Consider the following 27,262-nt stretch of genomic DNA (forward strand, 5'->3'; position numbering starts at 1 on the left):
TCTGCAAATATCGCGATAGTTGCAGGGTGGCACGTGGTACATGGTACATATGCCCCTTTTGCAGATAACGCCCATAGAAATGGGCCTGCAGAGGCTACGGGATTGGGCAATAAAGTTTGTGGGTGTGGTGTGTACGGACCGACGGTGCTACACTGTGTATTTGCTCACAGAAACGCAGAAATGCAGAGGGTGCCGTTATGGCTGTGTGTTTTACGAGACACAGCGTGCAGATTTTAGGGTATGCCGACATACATTCAGTGAAGGTGAATGCAAAACTCGCTACTCATTTTGTAATCTATGATGTGCATGTGTAGTGCTATGGAGTAGGTAAAATGAAGTGCCTGATTTTGGTTTGTGTGTGTGACACGCAATCATGACCATATTACTGTTGTTCCTTGTCTAGAGAACATTGCACAGCATGTTACACAAGTTTCAGTGCCATTTGCGATGAAGGAGGCACTTGCTCAGTTCATGCGTTTCTTTCCGATCTCTTGCATAACTTTCTATCGCAGTATGCAGCTACCGATGTGGCAGCATCATTTTTTATTTGGTCCGTCAATGGAGACAGCGTGGTACATTACAAAGAACTGTATTTGTGCGTTTCTTTGCCCATGCCATTATGACGTTTCACAGCACAAATACTTTTACCTAGCTATAACGTTCATTTTAGTGTGCCAGCTATCTCGATTTCTGCACACACCATCTAAAGTGGCTTGGTGCCTTTTTTGCAAGTAGTGATATTTTCTTGTTGTAAGTGTTGCGCTGTGACTCTCTTGAAAATGCTCTGCAACACGTAAAGAAACCTCTTTGTACAGCGCACTACTTTCTAACCGATTGAACTACAGTGTTCTCCACAATACAACGCCTCCCGCCCTGCATGTTCCCCCGTTCATTTTTATTTAATATTGTGTGCTCACACACGCCACAGGAAAGGTCCAGCACAGAAGGGGCAGTACCTGCCTACATACTATAGGGGACGTCCCGGGAGACGGAATTATTGGGTGGACCTCACCTTTATAGGTGGCACTCATTGTAATGCTCCTGTAATGACCGTTCGAATGCACTTCCAAGTACCCTCCCTGTATACAGTAGCGCATTGGACTACATGTGCAATACAATGCCCTTTGCCGGGTAAGTGTCTGTAGCGCAGCATATGCTTTGGAAAGGTTGTTTTACAGCTCCGCTGCCCTACAGGAGCGCCCCTCTTGTTGACTGCAGCGGATGTGGCAAATGCTGTACATGAAAGTACCGAACGTCATTCTTCGAAAGGCAGCTGCAGGCCCACGGCCCCTTTTGTCCTTTAATTTGAGTTGTCCTCACATGCAGTACAAACACTTTATGCTACGCCATTACTGTTAGCAGTACCATTCACGGATATACATAAATTGTGGAATACAAGAATGTTTACAACCACGCCAACTAGAGCTTCTTTACGTATACCATGAAGCCATTTATTCTGTGAAAGCCATGCACATACAACGCTTTTCTAACCACTGGTAAGATTGTTTGCGATCTGCATATTCTGCTGTTTCCTTACTTGCTTTTAGATGCACTGGTATGTGCTTGAAGAAGGTGCAGCAGCTTTGCAATTTTGCAGCCTTACCACAAACTGTCCCACTTGCAGTTACATGTTTTCTTCAACTGTATAACCGGCACGCAACTTGTTCATACTTTCCCTCACACTGCTGAGTGCACACACAATGTATCTGTTTCACGGGTCATGGAAAGGGAAGCAGCAGATAAATCAAAGTAATGCCACATTTAACACGCCCACGTCACAGTGCAGGTTGCTGTTCTTTGTTTACCAGTGGTCGTTATACAGTTAGGAGTACTTTATCCACACATTGCTAAGTTTGCAGAGCCACCCACGAAGTGGACAGCAATACTTTACTGCATGAATACGTAGGGCTGGCGTCGGGGTGGTGTTATCACGTGCGCTTATACAACTACTTAGAAGTGCATCTGAAGATGCTGACATGCAGTCACTAATAGAGTCCTACGGATACTTGCCGTGTAATTGCACATACGCCAACCAGGTGAAGTCTATATATGTTACTAAAAACCTTTTCCCTTTACTGAAAAAACGACCCTAAAGCAACGTTATGCTTAGAAAGTGCCCTACTAAATACCTATGAAATTCACGAACAAAAAACGTTGTTAAAGGGATGTTATGGGTAAGTTGCACTACTAAAAAACCTGTGAAATTCAATGGAAAAAGGTTTTTACAGGAAGTTATGGTTACAGGTAAAACTGAAAAACCCAAGAAATGTGCCAGTTAGTCTTAGCAGTGCACGATGGTGGCGCAAGTTATGGTTGCTTAGCTGACATTTGTGATGTCATCTTTGAGGTCATTGGTGGTAGTCCTTGCTCAGCACAGTGGTAGCGCAAGTAATGCTTGCGTACCTTACCATAAATGGGGAATTTCTTGGGTTTTTCGGTTTTACCTGTAACCATACCGTTCCTGTAACAACGTTTTTCCAATGAATTTCACAGGTTTTTTTAGTAAGGCAACTTAACCATAACGTCCCTTTTAACAACGTTTTTTGTTAGTGATATATATATATATATATATATATATATAATAATTACAGCCTACCTTAAGGGCTACGCATTGATGTGAGCGTATCAGAATTACAGACTTATGTAGTAAAGGTGCTTGTGGCTGTTTTGCATGCGCGAGACCTGTGGAGTCTTCAATATGCGCTGATAAACGAAAGAAAGGCAGAAAGGTGGATGATTAGTACGACCGCCTTTGGAGGGACATACTTGTTCCCATGTGTCTATCTTTCATGGCAGATCATACCTTGAATGGGTCAGCGTTGTAGCCAGCGTGTCTGCTTAATACGGATACGCGCAGTCCGTTATGTTTCCTGTTGCCATGGAGACTGAGTAGCTAAGCAGTTAGAGCACTTTTATCCGGCCCTGCGTGTGACGTATCACGTCTGGGTGTTCTGCCCTGCAGTCCTGGCAACCATGACTGTTGTACTGCAACCCAAGCAGTTGCTGATTCTCTTTGAAAGGGTGCTCATAAGTCCTTGAATGTAAGTAAAGTACCTAGATGACAAAGGGCTGGATTCTGAAGGATCGTATGTACAGAATGTTGTAATTAAGAATGCGGAAAGGTTAGAAAAAAACCCTTTTTCTTTTATATGCCTTGAAGTCATGTTTAATAGGATGTGAATCGAGTAAATCCAGTCAAATGCAGGCAACGTGATACAAACAGTAATTAAATAATCACTGTTTTAATTGCTGGTGGTTATATGCCCTCATGTAGCCAATAAATTATTACAGAGAAGTGAAAAAACACTGATTACAAAGTGATATAGGTAATCACTATTATTGCTAGCATCTGGGTAAGAATTAACGCGCATCCGCTCACTGAATGTTATTCTCTTTGGAGTCATTTATGATGGAGGTATGAATTCCTCATTTAGGCCTTGATTGTGGGTATCCAGTCAGTGAATCCAGCAGGCTTCTTTGATTAAAAATAATCTGTCAAACACCCACCATAGAATATTATTGGCTGTATGTTGGTATTCTATAAAATGGTTCACCATTGGTGCTGACAGATTGACAGATTCTTGCATCGAATCTTGGACCTGTGTTCAGAGATCCTGATGTGCACCAGTCTAGTGGTTTGACCCACATATCTGAGTCCACACAGGCACTCAATGCAAATACCACATTTTTGGTTTTACAGTTGGTCAAGTTTGACAAAAGCCAAGTCAGCTCTCCAATGTTAAAAGACTTCAGTTTCTTGGTGAATTGACATGCTGCACAATTGCCACATGGGAAATGTCGCATTGTCGCACGTAAATTCCACAATTCGGTACGTTGTGTAGATCTTATGAATTTTGAGTGCACCAACTTGTCCTTGAGGTTCTGTGCACGCTTGAATACAAACCTCTGGATCGGTTAATTAGTTATACACAATTTGGCTAAAGGCCAATATTTTGTGATTTAGTTTCTTTACTTGGAAGGGTTGTAGTCCATGAATGATAACACATGTCATCATGTTCTCTTCCTGCTCGTGAGGTGCGTTATTGGTCAGCAGGGTGTCCCTGTCGGTGAATCTAGCCCGTTTCTTAGACTTGCTGAGGAGCTTTTTAGGGTAGCCCCTTTGTTGCAATCGGGAGTCTAAATCCACCAGGTTGTAAAGTCCACCAGTTCAGTGCAGTTTCTCAGTATACGGAGATATTGTCCGTATGGAAGGTTCTCCGAGATGGCGGGGGTGGTCTCTGGTGTAATGCAGTAATGTGTTCCTGTCACTTGGTTTTCTAAAAAGGCTACATTTAAGTTTGCAGTTTTCATTTTGAATTGTAAGATCGAGAAAGTGGATCTCCTTCTTGCTATACTCCAAAGTAAACTGCATGTCATTGTTCATACTAGTCAACCAAGAGTGAAAGGATTTGAGTCCATCCTGTGGTCCGTTACAAATGAAAATGATGTCAATGTATCTTCGCCAATTTGAAATGTGATTGTGAAAAGGATTAGTTTCTGAGAGAATATTGATAGATTCAAAGGTAGCCATGAATAGAATCGCTAGTGAAGGCACCCATTTACAAAAGTGTCCCAATCAAAATACAAAAACAAGACAACACACCCGTTAGGGAATGAGACCAAGAGATAAGTTGCAAGGATGACAACGTTTATATAATATAAAAAATGCCATCAAAGAACGCTCTGCCACAAGTTAAATGGACAGCACATTATGAGACAGTTACATCATGAGTGACGTCGTCCGGTTCTGGCAGAGGTGTTGTCTCTGGCGAGTAGGGAGGGAACCTTTATTGATGCTTGCTCCATTGGGGAAATCAGGCACCCATTGGCCGTTGCTTCTCAGTCGATCCGGGTACAAGTGGGTCAGCTGGGCTCATCTCCACAGTGATGGTCAGGTCGAGCTGGTACAACATTCCTGACTGTCTAAGCTAAACAACGGGAACTAAATAATGGTAGATAACTGGACTTCACATGTAAGAGGGGTCTTTGTAAATTGGAAATAATATATGGGCATACCGACCTCCACATTTCAGGCATTCATTGTTACAGCACCTCCTGCACCCTGTGCCTCTCCTGGGGGCACCCTTTACCGCCTATCCATGTCTTGAAATACGAACAGACATGGAGTGTCACTTGGGACAGATATATGGCTACTGAAGATGAGGTTTATGGTGGGTGTTCAGGAATTGTTGAGGCGTGGGGGTTAGATGCTTATCATGCAAGGGATGGTGCAGCTGGGGTGGGCGAGCTCTGGCCTGGCGGGGCGAGGGGTGATGGGGCACGGCCAGGTTAGTAGAGATGGATGGACACTTAAGCTGCAGCCTGTTCCTGTCTCGCGCTCTTTGCTGGGCCCATTTGAAACAAGAATGATACTAGAGAATTGCAGCATTGAAAGGACATGGGACGGACGGACTTCCGTGAGAACAGGGCTCACATGGAGCTGATGTAATGTGCGAATGGCTTGGTCTCCCTGCGAGAGAGTGTGCGAACGCAGCATCGTTTGGAGTGGCAACGTTGGGCCTAGTAGGAAATGGCGTTAGCGCCTAATACAAAATGGAGTCCTAGTGGTGAGGCATGGGGGGTTGTTATTCGCCTAATTCTCTACATTCTAGGGCTCTTGTCTTTGCCGCAGCTGTAGGGGTTCGTCCCTCCTTTTACATATGAGGTGTTCATTCCCCTTGCCAGCGTCTGGGGGGGGGGGGGGGTAATAGGACCATCTCCTTACCAACATTCCCCCCTTTCATTACTCCTACAGTAACGAATACCCTCCCCCAGTATTTCTAAGTTCATGAGCCCTTCTTTCTGCTTCTTCCCAAGCAGGGCTACCCTTTATAGGCATCCACGCTTGGCACACACTTCTTAGGCTTTCCCCCCGCCGGGCATATTCTTCAAGAGTACAGGTCATATAAATACACCCCCCACCCCCATCCCCATCTAGGTCGACCCACACTTCCCTGTAGTGTTTGAGATCTTCAGGTTTTTTAATTTTGGTGTGATGATAATTATCTACCTCATCCCCAGTGTGATATTTTGCTACCATGCAGTATTTGGGCTCATCGCTCTCTCCTGTTTGGATCATGTGTATCTGAGAGCACCTTGTGATTATTTCTACCACCAATAGTCACCGTCATCGGTGCACTATTCAGGACCGCTTTTGCACAACATCGGAGTCCTAGCTGGCACACACAGAAGATAGTAGGATGAACACGATGATGGGGATCTGCATCTTCATGATTGTCCCAAGCCATGAGGGTACCCAGCAGAATACAGTGTTGAACCAGTCATTTTCCTGCACTCTGGCTTCCTTTTTCATTTTCATACCAAGTTCGTACACTGCTGCCATCACGTGTGACAATGTCCCATTCTCATCATCGGAAGAAGGTACGAATGTGCAACAGGAACTCGCAAAACCCCAACCTACATTGCTGTGAGGAGGTTGAGGACGTAACTATTTTGCATCGTCATTAGCCGGAATGCTCTTAGTTCGACCTTGTTTACGTTGAGAATCCTTCCTCTGTGTCATTCGCCAGCTGGATCACCTCCCACCTTACAATTTGCAGCCATTTGGAATTGGCTCTTGCTTGGATGCTGGGCATGAGTGATGCAAACAATTTCTCTGCTGAGTTGAAGAGCTTGTACTCATCTGGGACCTGTGCAAGCAAGTCTCATGAATCTTGGGAAAGAGAGTTGGAGGAGCGTTTCTTCCGGAACATGTGATCATGTCGCTCCTCTTCTGCTAGCACTTGGAAGATGGGGGGGGTGATGCGGTGGGTGGTGTTTCTGTAGGCCTTGGTGCTGTTTGGCCATCTTCAGGTACCTTTAGGTGCTCTTGAAGTACAATTAGCCGTGCAGAATGTAGTGTTGCCAAAGCACAGTAGCCCCTCCAGGTTGATGGGATGTGCAGGTATGCGTATTTGCCGCACACCCAGTAATAGTCCGTGAGAGCTGCAGTACCTTTTTGGAGATCTGGAAGGATGATGGTTCTGTTGCAATGTTTGTTAGAACCCATTGATACCCTTTCTTCGCCATAGAAACAACATTCATATTTTTCTTCTTGCTGTATCTTGTATGGGTTTTTTGAGAGCTGTGACCCATGTCAGTTTGGCGATGTGTTCAGTCCATCTGTGTGCACGCGTGTGTTAGGGAGAATTCTCTGTTTAGGCTGAATTTCCTAACCTAGTGAGTCCCCCAGCAGCTTTGCTGGATTTTTTTGGGTTTATTTTTTTCTCCTGCCAAGAGTGAGACTCTTTTACCCTCACTCTTGGGCATGATTTGAGTGTGTTTCTTTGACTCTAGATGTGTTTAATGGGTTATGGGGTCTTTTACTCCATAGGGATTCATGTGTTTTTGTGATGTGTGTTACACAGCACCCGCAGTGCAGTAACACAGGGGTGTCATAGTGACCCCCCAATATAGACTCCATACCCTGGGACTGACTACTGTCTACCAGGGCATGCAAAGTCACCATTGACTTTACTAGTCTCAAATTCTGAACAGAACCAGTACAAACCATCATATTGTGGACGTACTGTCCGGGGCAATAAGATTGCCCCGGGGTCTGTTAGTCGAGGGGGCACGTCTCCGTCCCCCCTGATTGAGTTCTGGCTGGTGACAGTGGATACTACTGTTTATATTCGACCACGAATATATCCCTATGGGATTTCCCATTGTTCGAGGCTACCAACTTTAATTATTTAATTCCTATAGCCTCGAACATACCGCCGGTTTATTTATTTAATATTAATTCTCCGGTTGGTATTTTTTGCCAGAACTCGGTCCTAAAATGGCATTTGTGTTCGCTTCTGTGACTCCAACCCAAGTTGAGCTCTTTGTTCCACTTTTTGGCGGGCTTCTCCACAGAAGCCCTCCAAAGTGGTGCCACTCTGTCTGGGGTTCTTAGGAGGGGTGGAGGGGGATTTAGGCACCCTGGACTGAGTTGCCTAGGCAACTCAAGTCGCACTCCGTCCTGATTGGCCCAAGTGGTGAGCCGGCCGGCTCACCACTTAGCATGGTTGAGTGACAGCTAGGCTGAGTGAATGGGGGTTTTCTGCATAAAAGCAGGGCTTTGGGGACTGGAACTTTAGAAGTCGCCACAGGACCTAAGAATCCGACGAGGGAGAAGCTGAGCCGACCTGCTACGACGACACCACCGGTGGAGCCCTGCTGAACCGTCTCACCACTTTTCCCAACGACAGAGGAGATCTCCAGCCCGGAGAGTCTTTTTCCTTCGACTGGTGGGGATAACCAGTCTGCTTCCTTTTTTGCTTCCTGGAGCATCTCGTGGCCGCCTTGCCTGTGCCAAGCACCCCGGCAACCGGGATACCACGTTTTACCACTACCGCGAATCAAAGGGTAGTACCTTTAACCGGAAAACTCTGCGGCTGGTTTCTTCCCTGGCAGTGCAACGACCTTCATCTTTCCTCCACGTCGAGATCTTCTCTTCCTCTGGACGACGCCGCGACTTGCACCCACTGCCAGGAACAACTGCCCCTGCTGGAGGATCCTTTCCACATAAGGTACCGTGTTCCGCCTGGCTTCCCTTGCAACCGACTGTACGGGGTAGATTTAGCCCCCGGCTTTCGACCCTGGGTTAGCCTGGGACACCCTGGCTAAACTTTTCTGAAACCTAACTAAAACCTTTCTGAACTCCCTGCAAGACTTTTTAAGCCTGTTGTCATTGTGTGATCTTGGGTGCATTTGTGCCCTGCTCTCTCCAAGAGTGGGCCCGGCCTATGGACTTTGGCTCACAAGTAACTTTTGACTTTCCTGCCTTGCTTAAGAGTTCCTAAGTATTAGTGTGGTGTATTTTCCTACATTCTGCCTTTTTCCCCCCCTTTTTTGTTAACTTATTGTAGTGCCATCTATAGTTAAGCGCTCACCTCTGTCTGGAAATAAGTGGTGTTAACTAAGACTTGTCTGATAAGGAAGAAGGGATGTATATATAATAATAGTAACTGCGTTTAGAGTGATTTACCATAATAGTGCTGGAGTGTTTCAATGAGTGTGTTTTTGTAAAATAAATAATTATATACCTTGATACCAAAACTCTGGTCAGTGTTTGCTTGTGCTATTGTATCTGAGTGCCTATTGTGTATACTTTGCATACTGCCTAACTCTTCTTGAGGGAAGTCTTGACTGCTCAGCCACAGCTACCAGGTAAATCTGGGTGGTACAGACTGCTACCAAGTGGGTTTACTGCCAACACCTGTAGTCCTAAATCTTTTGCAGTGGTCCAGAAGGGAACTGCACAGGTTTCTGCCTAACAGCGTGTTTTCCCCAAAGTTCTGTTTTTCATCAGAGAGGCCACAGAGCCCTTCCGCCTTGCACATAAACGTGGATGCTTGCCATTTGTTTTCTGCGAAACTTGTGCTTTATTGCTAGGAATGGTTCTTTGAAACAGTTTGTGCCTTGAGATCCTTTCTTACATTTTCTCTCATCTGTCGGGAGAAGTTTCATTGTTCAGTGTGTGCCTGAAAGGTTCCTTTGATCCTACATAGTGCAAGGTGGATGTGACATTGTGAGTCTACTAGGGGTGCTTCTTGTGGGACTAGAACCTTTGGTGCCCCAGACGCGTGAGGTATCAAGGAACTCACATTGCAGCTCCCATATGTCGTTCCCCTTCCTTTGGCACTCATATCGGAGTACCAACTGTTCGACTGTCCAGGATGGCGAAGGGCCTCTACTTTATTCAGTGCTAAACCATGGTATGCATCATATTTGACATGCCGGGTTTCTCTTTTCTTCCTACTAAAGTTCGAGAGAATTTTGTTTCCCCGCCATGCTGCTACATTGTCCGTCATTGTTATATAACGACTGTTGTACATTGCCTGGTAATAACTGGACCATTGGGCTACTACACAGTGTAGATTGGCAGCTGCCGCACACAACATTTGCGCTTTCTGGTATCCTAAATTGTGCACTGGCAATGGGGAGGCAGTCATATATTCAATTGTTACTAGGTATACAGTGGAGGGGCGAATAAGGTCTCGTTCTGTGGTTGACACTGGGGAAAATAATACATTGAACATATCAGCAGACCTTGAGGTTGACGATATATTAGGTTGTGAGGTAGTTTGCTGAACTGTTAACATGACGGGGATTAGTAGCGTATGGTTTGGTGCGTCAGATATGCTGTTGGTTTCATTACTTTGAACTAATACATGTGTTGACATTTTTGTCACATTCTTATACAATGTTGTTAAATTCAAAGATATAGTATTGTTCCACATCACTTTGTCCGCTCCCCAACCCCCCTCTTCTTTTATATGGGAGCCCCAGATAAAAGATGCTCCCCAATATATTCCTAACCCCAACATCAATGTAGCAAATACTATGGCACTGAAGTGTGGCCCGCAATGATAACTTTAGGTGCGGGTTGCATTTATATTATCCCTATTGCTATCTAGCTCATTGCATTCATTAATCTGTGTTGGCTCCATGATCGTTGCACCTATGGAGATGGAATGAAATGGGATAGGGGTTAATAGAGATTTATACGGGGGGGAGAGAGAGAGAGAGAGAGAGAGAGAGGGAGAGAGAGGGAGGCAGGGGGAGAGAGAGGGAGAGAGAGTGATTGATTACATTTAAGGTTTGCATACTTTATATACACGTGTAATATATATATATATATATATATATTCTTGTAATCGCCAGACCTCTAATTCGGACAGAAGACAGCCTAGTCTTCCTCTCCAATGAGAGGGTTCAAAATATGCTGTTTCAGATCCATCAGTATGTAGCCAGTCGAGAGGGGACGGTACGCAAGGCCATGCGACTATTAGGAATGATGGAATCCTGCATTTATTTGGTTCCTCACGCACGTTTGTGCATGCGCCCCATGCAAGAGTGGCTCAACAGCCAGTGGTGTCAGGCTAGCGGACAATGGGACCATCTAGTGGTTGTCTCTGCAGCTCTCGTTCTCTCTCTGCAGTGGAGGTCGAGGGAAAATCTCTTGAAGGGGAAAACCTTCACCACCCCCGCAGTAGAATACACACTCACGACGGACGCATGTCTCATGGGCTGGGGGGCTCACCTCCTTCAGCAGACAGCGCACAGCGGTTGGTCCCCAGCAGTAGCGTCCAACCACATAAACCTGTTGGAGGGAAAGACAGTACTGATCCTCACGGACAGCACCACAGCCATGTACTCCCTGAACAAGCAAGGGGGCACTCACTCTCCAGGGCTATCCAAACTGTCCCAGAACATTTGGAAATGGGCTCTTAAACACAAAATGTTACTATTGTCTCAACACGTTCCAGGGTAACTTAATCATCTGGCAGATGTGCTCAGCAGAGACTTCCCACTGCCCTTAGAGTACGAATGGCGACTACACGAAGACATCATCTCTAACGTTTTCGCAGAATGGGGCTTCCCAGAACTCTGGAGAACTCATAATGCCCAGATTACACCTCCAGGTACCTACAGAACCGATCCAATGGGAACGGTCTCTGGATAACATGGTCAGGGAAATGTGTTTATGCCCCCCACCCCCGTCTACCCTACTCAACAAGCTAAGATTGTGCACAAGATGCACCAGGAACCAGTCACCATGATATCGGTGGCCCCGATGTGTGCCCGCCGACCCTGATTCTCCCAACTGATGGAGAGGTCTCTCTCTCCACTAATGAAACTACCTTGCCCATACAACATGCTATCTCAGCACAAGGGGGAAACACTTCATCCACGCCCGCAGACTGTCACCCTAGCAGCCTGGCTCCTGAGGTCAAAGAGTTTGGGCATCTCCAACTTCCTCAGAAATGCATGGATATACTTAGAGAAGCAAGAAAGCCTAACACCAGATATTGCTGCTCCAATAAATGGAAACGCTTTGTCATCTGGTGCAATTCCAAGAGCATCAATCCCATTGACTGCTCTCCTACTCATATTGTACTATACCTGACTTACCTACTAGACTCATGTCTAGTTTTAATTCCCTGAAGGTTCACTTAGCTGCACGTTCAGCCTATACCACGTCCCAGGGAAAGGTGTTGTGGTGGAAGATCCCAGTAATTAAAGCTTTCATGGAAGAGGTTAAAAGAATTCATCCCCCTATTTCTAACCCGGCTCCCGGATGGGACCTAAATGTGGTATTAACCAGATTGATGGGGTCTCCTTTGAACCTATGCACAAGGCAAGCCTCATAGCAACCACTTACAAGACCGCCTTCCTAGTGGCAGTCACTTCTATAAGGAGAGTCAGTGAATTGCAAGCCCTTTCAATTTTAGACCCTTTTGTCACAATACACAGAGATACGGTGGTTCTGCGCACTCATCCACGGTTTATGCCCAAACTAATTTCTAAGTTCCATGTGGGCCAGTCAATAGAACTACCCACTTTCTTCCAGAACCCCACTAAAGTGCCGGAAAGAAGCCTACACACACTGGATGTGTGCAGGGCAGTCATGTACTATCTGTAAAGAACCAAACCTCTAAGGAAACCAAACCAGTTTTTCGTTTTAGTGGCGGCTGGTAGAGAGGGGGTCTCTGTCTCAAAATCGGTCATCTCAAGATGGATTACCACTTGCATCACAATCTGTTACACGCTTGCCAAGAGAGATCTGCCCTTCAAGCCTAGAGCACACTCTACTCGGGGCACAGGGACTTCCATAGCATTCTTTGCAGATGTTCCTCTCGAGTCCATTTGCAAAGCGGCAAACTGGAGTTCTGTAGACATCTTCGCAAAACACTATTGCCTAGGCACTCACTCTAGGTCTGATTCTCAGGTGGGACAAGCACTACTAAGAGATCTTTTCACTACTGTTCCTTCTCACATCCCACCTCCAACTCTGGGTACTGCTCTCTAGTCTATGCACAGCATGTGATTCTAAGCAGATTTGCAAGCATCAGAATACATGCATTATTTACCGTAATAGCATTTCTGATGATTGTATCTGCTTAGATTCAAATGCGCTCACCCTTGCTCCCCGCTCGGGTGGAAGGAACATGGACGTCTTAGTACTTTCTCTCTTTTATGTACTCACTCACGTTACTCCCCCATGGCAGAAAAAATACAATCGGAGGGACCTCAAAGCATCTCTGTGGAAATTCAACCAGCTCCGAGCGAATGGCCAGGGAGCTTACTTTGGAGTTGATTGGTCCCACCAACTCGAGGGGAGAAGTCGTCCTTTCAGGGCCTTCTCTGTCCATACGAATTTGGAGTTTCAGCGCAGCAGCAGGGCTTCACTGTGCAAACCAACGGCCCAGGAGTTGCAGCAGGCGTCCTCGTCAAGTTCTTCTTCGGTTCCTTCATCCAGTGGTTGACTCTACTTTCCAGGCCAAAAGCCTCGCCTTTTATTCAGTTCTCTCCCATTCATTCCAGCCTAGCTGTCAGCCACCCAGGAGAGTGACTGTCTTTTCCGGACAGTCAGCCGGCCAATCACTACAGAGTGCATTTGAGTCACACCTCCCGCCCTTCCAAGCCCACCCCAGAAACCCTGAGCCAGAGGCGGGCTTCACTCGTGAATCTCGCCAAAGGCAAAATGAATAATGGGACCAAACCTGGTTTGACATGTAGAATAAATCTCAAGAAGGACCTTTCCACAAAGAAATGGCACCCTTGGGTGCAAATGCAGCCCGCAGTAAATGCACACCATGGTAGTTAAAAATAAACCACTGCCACCAGCCATTCAGCGAGGAAAGGGTAACATAAAAATGTCACATGAGAAGCTAGACAAACGGGATACTAAGTAACCCCTCCAGCACCCTATTGTAAGATAGTATGTGCTTGGTCTAGAAAGTTACAAATGTAAATAAAGTCAATTTCACTTTACTGCTCTGGTAAACAATAGTTTATCCCAGAGAACGTATTTAAACCTTTGGGAAATTTGAAAGACTTCCCTGTGTCACTGCACTGAAGGTGCTGTGTGACAGAATGTAAAAGATGATGCCTATGGAGTTTCAGACTCCGCAACCAAAAGAAACAGGGTTCAAAGTCACATTGAAATACATGAGAGAGTGGGAAAAAGGGTCTCGCTCTCTCCAGGCTAAAAAAATCAACTCCTAAAAATCCAGCAAAGTTGCTGGGGGTCTCGAAGGTGGAGGGAATTAGCACATTTCTGAGAATTCTCCCTAACAATATGTTAACTGATTCAAGGTAATTTCAATAATTATATACTTTTTTTAGCTCTTCATAGTTTTCACTTTTACTATGCATAGCTTGAATAAAAATGTAAAACATATTTTCAGAATTAATTGCCATAAACACTATGAGGATTGTGTCTAGACTTTACTATATCATCTGGTAGCTTGAAGGAGTAGGGAGAGATGGAGGATGTTGAACATAATGTTTTGTTGCTTATGTTTATTCTGTGTTCAGGTTCAATGAGAGCAGTTGGAAAAAAAGATATGACTATTCTGAAGAAGATTCCAGGGATTCGTATAAAACATCTGAGGTATGGGTTCTTTTGTGTAGTATGCATGAGATAGTTTGTGTTGATGAATGTAGTCATGTCTTTAAACTGAGAATACTTTTAGGTGGGAGTTCGGTCAAAACTCATTTCAATAACATATTATACCGATTTCAGTCTTCAACATCTTTTCTTTGCTATAGTTCACAAATCTTTCAGGCACAAGTTTCGCAGACATTGACATTATGCTTAGAAATATATAATACACATTGGTAATGGAACATCTGGAGAGTTGCTACTAATCGCAAAGGGGGCCAAACATGAGCTACCAGGACCTGCCCCAAGCTCTCAGTGATTTTAAAAGAAAAAGTGGACAGGTAACTAACACACATCACATCTTGCGCATGTGCAACGCACCAGAACTTCTTTACAGAGGAGACACAGAAAACTATCCCTAAAGATGTCTGCACCTTTCCTTAGGGTGCTGTGGTGGGCCGCCCATCTATGGCGGTGGATGGAAAAAGGTGTAGGACGATGGACATATTTTTATCATAACAACCTAGTGCACTTATTTGTTTCTTTTAAAATGATCTTTATCTTTTAATTTTTCTTCTTCATTTGCTTCTAAAGTGTACCACACATCAACCACATGTATCACCCCTCCGGAATCTCTCAATCAGCAGCTACAAATAAGAGAAATCTTTTTGAGACAGTAGAGGGACCATACACGGCCTATATTCCATAACATAAACAAACATGAAGTGAAATGTAAACACTGCTAAACCAAAACCATGTCGGAATCCTAAAGAAACTGCAGATGCTAATTGCCCAGCAGACCACCTAGAGCATCCAATGCGCAGCCCTGATTATACAGGCTATGTGTTCTTCGCTATGGAGGGAGAGGGGATTGGGACAGAAAAATAAACCAGGATCTTCCATCGGATTCCTCTTGGAACAAGACCTGAAACGAGAGAGCACTGTTGGAGAGATTTATCATTTTTATGCTTCATCCCCTCTCCTAGGGAGACCCCAGCACTTTTTGCTGCACTTATGGACCTTTTCTAAAATCCTGAATGAGTGGAGCCTTTTTCCTCGCATTTATTCTTATGGGCTCTGTCTTTTGGAACTCTATTATTTGTATTTTACCTATCCCACAGAGTCTATTTTCCTCCATAAACCCTTAAAGGCATCTGTATTATACAATTGCAGTACACAGCTTCTTAGGGGCAGTGTTGACCCTTAGGATCCTCTGAGATTCTTCTTCTTTATCGTAGAGTAACTACAGTTTTTAAGGATAGAGATACTTTGTATCTCTCCTAAAACATAGTCTGGGAGATTGGCAAACAACACCATATGTGGAGTGCCAAAGGGATACCTAGTATCACCCTTCTCTCTGACTCTTTAGTCACATAGACCATCTCCTAGTTATAGCTGGTGGCAGTCGAAGTGTTCTACCAACTTTTGTGTGATTTTTCTACCGCAGACTATGTCCATAGCCCCGGTAGTGCACAATAGGGGTACTCAAGTATCAACTTGGGGTCTCCCTTCTTTTTTCGCCATTACTAGCGTGGTTGTTTGTTTTTTGTCAGCCCTTCTTCTAACATTCTGGGAGGGGGGAGTGTGTGTGTTCTGCCTTTGGCGGGAACCTGTGGGTGTCCTCGCCTAGGCTCCAGAGTGTCTGAGCAGGCAGGAAGTGGAGACAATGTTTTCCACCTCCCTATCTTTTGTCTGCCAGAGTGCCTGAATCGGACCAGCACCCACTGGGGGACTGGCTGTCCTGATTGGACAGCCAAACGCCCCTTTCTGTAAACCTCTGAGGAAGATTGCAGATGAGTTAGTGCTGGAACTGAAAGGTGAGGCTCCTGGAGTGAAAAGCAAGTTGACCACTGGAAGCTGAAGTAACTGAAGAAGAAGATGATCAGAGATGTGTGCAGAACTCTTTGCAACACTATGAAGTGACCACTGCTGTCCTGGCCCTGTTTTCTGTGTCACAGAGGAACTCCGAAGAGGACGATGACTTCCCTTTGACTGGTGGGAACAACCAGTCCCAAGACGAACTTTGATGTGAGTCATCTCCCGAGGTCCTGTGAGATTCCAGAGCTGCGGAACCCCAATACCAGGAGACATGCTGCCCATTTCAAATGCATTGTCGTAGAAAGGCCGAATCCATCCAAGTCTTTGCTGAGCCCTCAAGGACACTCCAGACCCAATCCAACTCGACCGGACCGCCTCATCTGAGTGCGGGACTGCAGGAACCGAAGAAGATTGTCCAGGTGAATCATGTCCTTTGTTGGTGCTGCAGAAAAGGCACCAAAACCGCAGAGTGACTAAAGACGTTGATGAAGACCGTGCCAAAGGTCCTCCCTCAAGACTGCTGCTGAAAGATCCCATCCATTGTCCTGCCTTTTGCCATCAGACCAAGGAATCTGGGGGTCTGGTCCAGAGCTGCAACATCGCAGAGCATCCACCACAAACGTTTTCTTCAAATCTAAGGTACTGTGGGGAAAAAGGTATTGCTGACCTTATTCCAGTAAGTCGCTCCAGAGCGTTGGAGTGCACGTAGAGGTGTCCAGGGCAACCCCCTCTTACCTCTGACTCAAGCCGCTGCTTGTGTCCCTTTAGTGAGTCCTTTAACAGGGTCTCCAATGTTGGTTAAGTTTTTTGTATCTTCTTTCCTAGAGACTAGAACGTATCCTCAGGGTCTTTTGACTTCTTCTGCTATTCAAGACTTTAAGCCTCTACAAACTGCCTTTTAGCTAAGGTTGCGTTTTGGACTTTAAAAAAACAGCTGGGCAGGGAAACTGCCCCTAGATCCTGAAGCTCTGCCAGGTTAGCACTAACCAACTGTTTTCCTTCCGAAAAATCACTATCTTATGTGTATACTGACTAAATGCGCGTTATTACCGATAGTACGGTAGACCTGTCAAACTCCTGTAACAATTTTGCACGTTCAGCAACTACCAACTAAGAATTGGTCTTTTAGTATGTAAAGTATACTTTTGTGTGTTTGTTTATTGCTCTGAGTATTTAACAGTGACCCTTGTGTAAATATAATAAATCAATATTTTAATATAAATGGATGTGTTAGTGTTTCTTTGATCTGCATTACTAACTAGGTTCAGTCTACTTACCTACAGCTTCCATCTTCCTCTTAAGATAAGCCTGACTGCTCGGCCACTCTACCAAGGTCTCTGAGTAGTACATAATGATAGTAAGAGTTGGAGATCTACAAACCACTGGGATAGCTTACTAAAGTCTTACCTCCCAGCCGGATTTCAGGAAGACTCCCCTAACAAGCACATTCATTACTCAAAGGTTCCCAATGTAGATTCCCCACATTAATCTCCACCCCTGAATACTCAAATTATACACATACCTGAAAAACCTCTTGAAAATGCCTAGAGTTAACTAAATCGACTGCATTTTCTCTCAACTAGAACCTTGTATGTAAAGCATGTACAATATCTAGTAATTGTCTCCTCCGAACAAGTTGAGAGTTATTGATTTACAAAACTGAAACTTACTCAGTCTTTATATCAAATATTTTTAGATTTAACTATTTAAGAAGCAATAAACCTAACTAAGTTTTGCTGCTGTTCGATTTTCTGAAAGGTGACTTTTAATTCCTTCAATTTCGTTTATGGCCTTTAGATGGCGATCACGCTTCAAACATACTGCTGAACTGTGTAAGCTTGCTTGCAACCGCTTCCTTTCTTTTCAAATGGAAACAAAGTTGCTTTTCACTTTTAAACTACACTTTGCTTTTGCTTGTAAATACTTTAAGGCTTATAGGCTGTCTTTTAATACATTACAATTGCATAAATGCTTTCAGATGCTGCTGGTGAACTAGGAATTTTTTACATGGACCTTTCAACAATTCAAGTTTGAAATCTTTCCTGTAATGAAAATAACTTAAAGGATAGTTCCGGGACTTTTTTTTTATTGTCCCTACGGGTCGGCCATGTGTTTGTAAGCATAAATCGGTAGATCGTAGGAAACTTTCCTATGGACCTTACCCGACTTTTCGCCCATTATCGCACTCGAAATCAGCCTCCATTTTGTGATAATCCTATCATTCCGCCGCATCGACCTGGCTCACCTGCCTTTGCGGCACTAAATCAAATCCCCCGCCCCTGAAACAGACTTTATCAAAACATTCATATTCCCCGCCTCTATCCGTGACGTGACTGAGCTGCGTAGGCAAACGCGCCCAGGCGTCTTCTACGCGACTCCACACAGACCCCGGAAATCAACACAGATCAGCTCACAATACAGCGCACCACAATTCGGAATATGAAACTGTACTTTGAAATCAAACCGCAAGATTGTAAATGTGGTAAAGTACATTTATTTGACATCAAATGTTTAGAGAATATTCAGCGATTTGCATTTTTATTTGCTCATGTTCCAAAAAGTTCGTATTGAGGAACGCGATGGTCCTTTGCTGTACACAGGGTCTTAGAGCATCTCACAATACAGCACCACAATTCGGAATGTGAAACCGTGGTTTAAAAGCAAACGGCAAGATTGTACATTTGGCAAAGTACGTTTATTGGACATCAAATGTTTAGAGAATATTCAGCGATTTGCATTTTTCTTTGCTCTCGATCCAAATTAGTTCGTCTTGAGGGAAGCGATGTTCGTGTGCAGTACACAGGGTGTTGGTTTACGATAAAAATAAGCTCTTCTGTCGCACTGATAATCGCATGGCTGTTCCAACAACGAGGCACTAGGCCACCACAACGGTAGGTATGTTGCATCTAACCGTTAGTACCGCGTAAGGGCATACTTGTACTTGGCGATCGTCCCATAAAATGGTCAGGGTGGTAACGTTGTTCACGCGGAGAAGCAACTGGCGGCTGTAGAAGCCGTCCGCCGGTGTCTGGTACTCGTGACACAGACAGTAGTGAATGATGTACCTAAAAACATAAAAAATGAAATTAGTCTCACCATCAGATCCTTATTAAAATTATTCATTTCATAGCGAGGACAGCGCTACTGGGTGTACACAAGTGTTTAAAGGCGTGGCGAGGCATGGAGGGGGGGGGAGTGGAGTACAAGGTAAGTAGCATAAAATAATAAATAAATAGGGCCAGCTGGTGGCAAGTGCAAGGTAAGTGCAGAACAAGTGCTGGGAAGGGGGGGCTGTAGGATACTGAGACAGTCCCCCAGTGCAGGGGTTGACAGGGAGGCAGTGCAGGTGGAGAGTGGAAGGGCCCAGGACCGAGGTCGCAGACAGTGGACCAGTTGTAGCAGGGGAGAGGGAGAGAGAAAGCAGAAGCAAAGAGGAAGGTTTTGAGGTGCTTCAGTAAAAGCAGATGTTTCTCCTCCAGATAGTGCGCGGTAGAAAACACTATGCCACATAGAACGAACAAGTACAACTGAACCCGTCTTTAAAGCCACTGTATAGTAATGAAATTGCGGTATAAACTCATCAAAAGTTACTTACATTATATTTGCATTTTCCATTGTGTCTCTGTGTAGGGCAGACCCGAAACACCACTCCTTCTTTGCCGACGTTACTTCTTCTAATGAACGTGGCTCATCGTTTCGTTTCTGAAATTTTATTCATTATCTTTTCTTAGTCTTTCAGGATGGTCCCGGCCTGTCAAGGTCAAATCACAATAGAACCTTATATTGGGTCGTGGGCCGTTCCGCCACCCGAGCAAAACATCAAAGCAGCTGACCTTCACTTTGAGCGAGCACACATTTCTAGTTAGCTCCAGTTAGTGTAAGGGCATCTTGTCTGCGTGCCTTTTTTTTTATTGTCCCTATGGGTCGGCCATGTGTTTGTAATACGGAAACATTCTATAATGTTTGTAAAAATGATTTATATTACTGTTTGGTTTAATTGCAATGGGCCTGCAACATGAGGAGACTCGAGAGAACAGACAATCGAATTACAATCATTTAAACCGTGATGTGTATTTCTCAATGAGCTCTGCTTTAGGTGGACATGGAACAGAGGCAATGTTGGGTGGCAATGCAGTTGTCCCCTGCATAGGTTCGTTCACCACTCCATGTATGTGCCTATCGAGGACATCTACGATAAGTCTCTCAATAAACTCATATTGCATATCCTCAAACACTGGTTTGATCACCCATTGTTTACTTCTTTTAGTGAAGGCCTTATTGTAGCGAAGCGTCCCTAAAGTTCCGGTCGTCCTACTTTGTTGACGGCCAACATTATGGTTATGTGCCAAGACCGCTAGAAGAGTCCGATTTATCATGCCTTCCATGCCAAAATGCAATCTTTTGGGCCTGTACTTTAGGCACATATTGTGGAACACCTCCAAATCTCCTGTGTGGCAGAATTCCGTGAGTCCCCTCAAATCTCTTGTTATAGTTTTATCAAATACAATCTTTTCAATGGCCTTGTGAGTGGGTGATGAAGGAATCAACCACTTCTTCTTCCGTGCCTCCTCTGTGGACAAATGGCCATGTTCACATTTGTGGAAATGCTCATTTGTCGACCATCGATGTACGTTGCTACAGTGCAACATTACTGACCGCCATTTTTCCAGTAGAATTTCCAACGACCCTTCACATGTTTTTGAGCTCCACCAAAGATGGTTGCTGATTGACTTGGACCACTGTGAAATACCTTGCATATCTTTTTTTTTTCCTGCAGCCGACAATTTTTTATTGATTGATTTTGCAAGATGCCAAACGTCAAATTGGTGATTTATATTTTTGTACTGTTCTCTCATTGTCTTGGAAATTGAAACGTGTCTGTCCGTGGCTATCAGGTCGATCACCATTCCCCGCGATTGTAGTTCTTGCAATGATGCTACAAAGCCAACTTTCTCCATGGCCACTGAGGATGTACTTTGTGACACCTGCACGACCACCGAACTCACAATTTTCTTACTTTCCATGTCCTGAAAGTGGTAGGTGCAGTACTTGGCTGAAAATCCTGGACTGTCGCATTGTCCATCACCGGCTAGCCTGAAGCGTTTGCCCGCGAATGTACTTTCCATTGACATTTTTTCCATTCTCCAAGCTTCGCTGATGGCTGGAAATAGATAATCGGTTTGGTATTTGTAGAACTGACTTTTCGCAATGAAATGGATTCCCACAAACTGAAAGAAATACTGTAACTTTTTAAAACTTGAACCACTAAAAAGTGCGGCCGCTGCACAAAGTAGATTGCCTGCTGGCAGTTGCCCCAGCATGGGTTGTGCAGACCATGCGAACGGATGATATTGTGTACAGGTGGCATGTATTTTAAGGTTAGTGCCTCGAATTGCACGAGTCACATTAATCAATGGCTCCCCACATACTTCCCCACCAACCCAATGCCCACATTTCATCATCATCATAATAATATCCATCAAACAGCTATCGAATACAATGAATTTGGCCTCTTTCCTTATACTGTCACTCTGCATCCCAGCTGGTTCGGCCTGTAACGTTGAGGACATGTCACTCGCATGAAAGGTACAATCTCTGATATCGTCTTCCGCTATGCTGAGTGATATTGATGGTGTTTCATTGTCGTCCACTTCATTCTCTTCCATTGCAACATCTGTTCCTTGTCCGGAGATGGGAGAAAAAAACAATGTCTTCAACTTTCGCGTGCTCTTATTTTTTGCGGGTGTGGATTCTGTGAATTGATCTACGACTGCATCCAAACTACCAGGAGGACATTCACTATCAATGGCTGGTGGTGGTATAGCTCCGTTGTCAATCACTTCATATTCTTCCCATTGGCACGATGCATCTCCAGTCTCAAGTCCCTGCCAAAAGGTTTGACAAGCAACATCTCTCGTTCGCTTCACTGTCTGTGTAGATCTAGTTCTTACACCCACTCGCAACTAGAGGACAGATTAGAAAAGGGATGTTCAGTTTAAACACAACTTACAGTATTGAACTATTGACAGTGAAAGACAACATAATATAGTGAACAGGACACTAACCTTCTTTTGCTTTCTTTTCTTTGAAACTTTCTTTCCTCGAACTTCAACATCTGGACGCTGTTGCTCCGACTCGTGTGTGCATGTCTCCACTTCCTCTCGCGCTGCAACGACTATACTTTCATGATAAGCACATCCATCACTCACTGAGGCTCCATCGACTCGCTGAAACATAGAACTTTCATTAGTATGTATAATAATATTGAAAACACAAAATGTACTTGGGGACCAATACCCATACGTACATCTCAATAGCAAAACACGAATGAACGCATTGTGTAGAACATTCAAACGACAATAGTTCACGCATTGTTGATCTAGTTAGATTGAACTGTCAAGATCCATACCTCGGGCTCCGCATAGACTTCCATTGATGATATTATTGAAGATGAGGCTTCAGCAACTCCCTGAAACACAGTAATTGCATTAGTATGGTTTTGTATTTTGTTTAAAAGAACATAAACTTTCTGCAGGCGTCAACGGCTCATCTAAATAGACCTGCACAAATGATCAGTTGTCTAAAATAAATAATGGATATCTAAATATGATTCGATTTGCTCCATCGTTGGAAGTGTCACCACCCAGAGATCTGCATCAACTACTAGGGGTGATGTTCTTGTTGAAGAAGCTCCGTCAGCTCCCTGAAACATAGTACTTGCGTTAATAAAGAAGGAAGTATAGCGGATGTAATCACGTCATTTGATCTCGCATGATTGATCTGTCAGTATCCATACCTCGAAATGCATAAGAACATCAAGGGACGCTGTAACTGCGGTGCACACTTCTGCAAGCTGTTGCGCCGACCCGTAACTGCATGCTCCCCCTTCCTCTTGGACTAATGCTCCATCGACTCCCTGAAACATAGGACTTTCATTAGTAATGAACACAATATTGAAAAAAGAAGACACATAGGAGGGCGACGACAGAAGGACATACCAATGGCTAAAAACGAAAGAAACATTGTGTGTAACAATCACGCTACAAGAATGCAAGATCTGATGATCTCCATCGATGGAACTGTCCGGAAACGTACCTCGAGCATCTGAGTGACATCTACGGTTGTCGTCAATGCGTTGGACTCCTCAGCATCTCCCTGAAAGACAGTACTTGCATTATTTTGGATAACAATAATTATAACTGAAAACAAAGACTAGAGGACGAGTACTGTGGTGTACCATTAGGTAAAATAATTACACGATCAATTAAAACTATTGATTTACATGCCTAAAACAAGTCAGTGTCAGAATAGCTAAGTAAGATTACCCGATAGGCGCTTGAAAGTGGCTGATGACTGCAATAACGACACGGATGGAGAATCTTCAGCCTTCATATTGAGTGGATACATAAATGGGGAAATTATTGTTAGCTAATGCTACACACTACCGCAATGCCGAGAGATAAATACGTAAACTTGACTCACCAGTGGAGGGATGTGGACGAATAGAGTGGGAATAGCGGTTGAGAGCAATTTTCGCCTCGCTCGCGGTGTTTTCGTCCTTATTAGCAATGATGTGGAGTACATGTCTGGGCTAAAGTGCCTGCTGCAGATGCGGTATCGATCACCCCTCTTGTCCGCAAAGACTTCTAGGACTCTACTTTCTATCTCAGAGGCTGGATATCCGCAATATCGGACCCATTCTCTTATCTGATCTATTGTCTTAGGGAAAACATGCATTATAGTACCTTCAGATTTGTTATGGGTCTTCGAAGGGCAACCGCCAATGGAACAGGCAGGCATTATGGAAAGTTCTGAAAAGTAAAGATCAACAATTCTCTATGAATACCAATGTGTTAAAACATTAAATGACACATAAAAGGTTCAATGCAAGGTCCGTTTTGGTTCTTGGAACTATACACGTTATTCACATGCGGATAAGTATTTCAATAACTTTCAAAAAATAGAAAAAGTAATTTGACTAAACTCAGAACATGTGACTAGTTCCTTGCATGTACTGTCGTGAACGAAAAGAAAACATGGATGCAATTTGATGACTACTAGCAAATAGATATAAATTAAAAAATTGGACGCAAAATGATTATGGTACATGGACTTACCTTGACGAACAAACAGTTAGATGCAGGGATCAGAGTAGTTTCTTGTCGTAGAACAGGGAGCAGTTCACAGGTTGCAAACTGACGAGTTTGCTCAAAGTGGTCACGGAAGTTCACAGAGACGAAGAGCAGATAACCAGCACCTTCACGGGTTGACTAGCAAAGCGCAAAGAAGTTCTCATTAGAAATATGAAGTGGGTTATAAAGAATTCGAAACAGGGGTGTGTTTGTGAATGAATGACGTGTATATGTCGTGGCATTATGCGGTCTGCAGGGGGCCGTCCAGCGTGAGGGGGGATGCTTGGCAGGAGACACGGGGTCTGTAGGTAGACATGGGAACAACAACCCATGCTCTATAGACCACTTTGAAGTGTACATGGTCTTTGGCACCTCTTGGCCTTTATCGCTCCCTGACAGCTCCACTTGCCAGCACAAGTACCCCGGTGCGAACTGCCTTTGATAGGGCGGGGGGTGGATCGGGGCGGTGGTCGTGCAGACAAGACACAGGAAGACTCGTGAATGGAGACACACTTATGTGGATTGCAGGGGGCCGTCCAGCGTGAGGGGGGATGCTTGGCAGGAGACACGGGGTCTGTAGGTAGACATGGGAACAACAACCCATGCTCTATAGACCACTTTGAAGTGTACATGGTCTTTGGCACCTCTTGGCCTTTATCGCTCCCTGACAGCTCCACTTGCCAGCACAAGTACCCCGGTGCGAACTGCCTTTGATAGGGCGGGGGGTGGATCGGGGCGGTGGTCGTGCAGACAAGACCAGTTTGCCGCAGGGCCTCACCAAGGAGAGGCCATCTAACTGAATGTAAGAGGATGGCTGCAGGATCTACTACATGGAATGCAGGGGGGTGAGTTTATAAATACCTCACCCTCCCAGGAGAATATACACTAGATTCATTTAAAAAATCAAAACAACCATTGTTAAAATATATGTTGGGCTTTATTTTAGATTTTAATTAAACATAAATAATAAACATTACACATTGTAAAGTTGAGGTTGCAGCACATCGAGGGAAAATCCGCGGTATTGTCCACTGTCACTGGGGAAATGTTGTCTAATGGCAAGTACCGCACAGGCAGGTATTACTCTCCGAACGCGGTGTCCGAGCCTCCCGTGAAGCCACCAAGTGAAGCAACGATAGGCCACCAGCCTGTACCACCTGTGAAAAAAAAAGATGCAAACTGTATTAAACTGACCAAACTTTCTTATCAATGTCGATTCAGGTAACACATGTCATTTTTCTTAGAAAAAAATTATATCTAGAAAATGCACTATATGGAACAAATTTACATGCGTTCGAATGATATGTAAATGTAATTTTATATGTGGGAGACGACCATGAAATAGTGGTGGCATCACTGACATCACAAACAGAGTATACTTACTCGTTACTCGGATTACGCGGACGAACAGTGCCGCGAAGTTCGTGCATAAGCACCATCATCATCCTCAACACGGTCCGTGAGAGGCAGGCTTCCCTGAACTCTGGCAGCTCGGTGATGCATTGCGGACTTTGCTCGCCTTCCTGCAGACTTTGCTCGCTTTCCGAAATGTAGGCCAAGCACCCGGAATTTTCACGGCAGCAGCAGTTCTCCTCCTCAGTTGGCATTAGCTCGCACCGATTGCACGTGCACCAGGTGGAGACGCCGTCCATGCGACATGGTCCAGGCTCTTCATCCGTTGACTGGTCCTCCCAACTGCCGTCCGAATCCCCATCGTTTTCGCGTGCTTGACTTTCCAGTAGTTCTTCCTCGGTGTACTCGGGCTCGTACATATACGGCATTATTGTGGCCATTGTGCGGTAAAGATAGTAAAATAATTTACAGAGATGGTACAGGTGTTCACACGGGCTACAAGCGGCGAAGGTAGCTGACCAGAGCACTGAAACGAGTCACAGAATACTCAAAGTAACACAGAGAGAGGAATGGAATCGAAAATCTGCTGCTGTGTGTTGTGAAACGGTCTGTTTATACTTATTGGGGAAAGAGGCGTCCTGCCATTTCCATGGCAACACGTCAATAGCTGAGGCGCAGCGATTGTTGACACGAGACGTGCATGAAATGGGCAGTACGCGTCTGCTGATGTCAGGCTCAGGGGCGGGGGATTTGATTTAGTGCCGCAAAGGCAGGTGAGCCAGGTCGATGCGGCGGAATGATAGGATTATCACAAAATGGAGGCTGATTTCGAGTGCGATAATGGGCGAAAAGTCGGGTAAGGTCCATAGGAAAGTTTCCTACGATCTACCGATTTATGCTTACAAACACATGGCCGACCCGTAGGGACAATAAAAAAAAAGTCCCGGAACTATCCTTTAACTGTCTTGCCATTACACGATATCATGTCCCACAAAGTAACTTAAGTTTCTTCTAAAGAGATTTTATAGGCCTAAAAACAGCAGCTTAACATTATAGGTCTTGTCTCTTCAAAGTATTCTATGAAAGGCAGTTTTAGAACCTTCTGAAGATTCCAAGCTGCGTTCATCTCCATCTTGCCTTGGACTAGTACCTGCTTGCGGAAATAGAAAGATTAGGGAAAAAAGAAAACCCTACCCAAATAACAATTGATTTCCTCTTCATAACTTGCCCAACTATTTCTACTTTCCTGGAATTCCTGACAAACTCGCAATGAGTCATTTGACTTTTATTAACCTGCATTAGTGGTTCCCTTGGGGGTATCTAGGCCTCATGTTTAAAAGCAACAAAATATTCATTTTCCTATAAAAATGAAAATGAAAAACAAGGGGGATCCCTCTAATTTTGAATATCCTCTATTTGGGGTCGACCGGTTTCAGCAACGTCCATCTAATATTAGTCGCTTTCTTCAACACCTTATTGGCAAGACAAGTCTAACACTACTGTTCATACTACTTCCTTTGTCAGGGCTTGCACCTCGTATTGCCCGTACTTCTTCTGGGATCAATTTCCTGGAGTGTTC

At 44.6% G+C, this 27,262-nt stretch overlaps 1 protein-coding gene across 2 annotated transcripts in view; it reads left to right on the forward strand.

The window, feature by feature from the left end:
* BOD1L1 (biorientation of chromosomes in cell division 1 like 1) overlaps nucleotides 1–27,262 on the forward strand; it is a 926,227-nt gene that overhangs the window by 162,738 nt on the left and 736,227 nt on the right. For both annotated transcript variants that reach the window (XM_069631944.1, XM_069631943.1), the window contains exon 9: nucleotides 14,314–14,389. In XM_069631944.1, coding sequence (XP_069488045.1) covers nucleotides 14,314–14,389 — 76 coding nt within the window. The remainder of the gene's footprint in view (nucleotides 1–14,313; nucleotides 14,390–27,262) is intronic.

The sequence above is a fragment of the Ambystoma mexicanum genome, chromosome 6q (genome assembly GCF_040938575.1).
Source record: "Ambystoma mexicanum isolate Mex_15411 chromosome 6q, UKY_AmexF1_1, whole genome shotgun sequence".
Classification (NCBI taxonomy): domain Eukaryota; kingdom Metazoa; phylum Chordata; class Amphibia; order Caudata; family Ambystomatidae; genus Ambystoma; species Ambystoma mexicanum.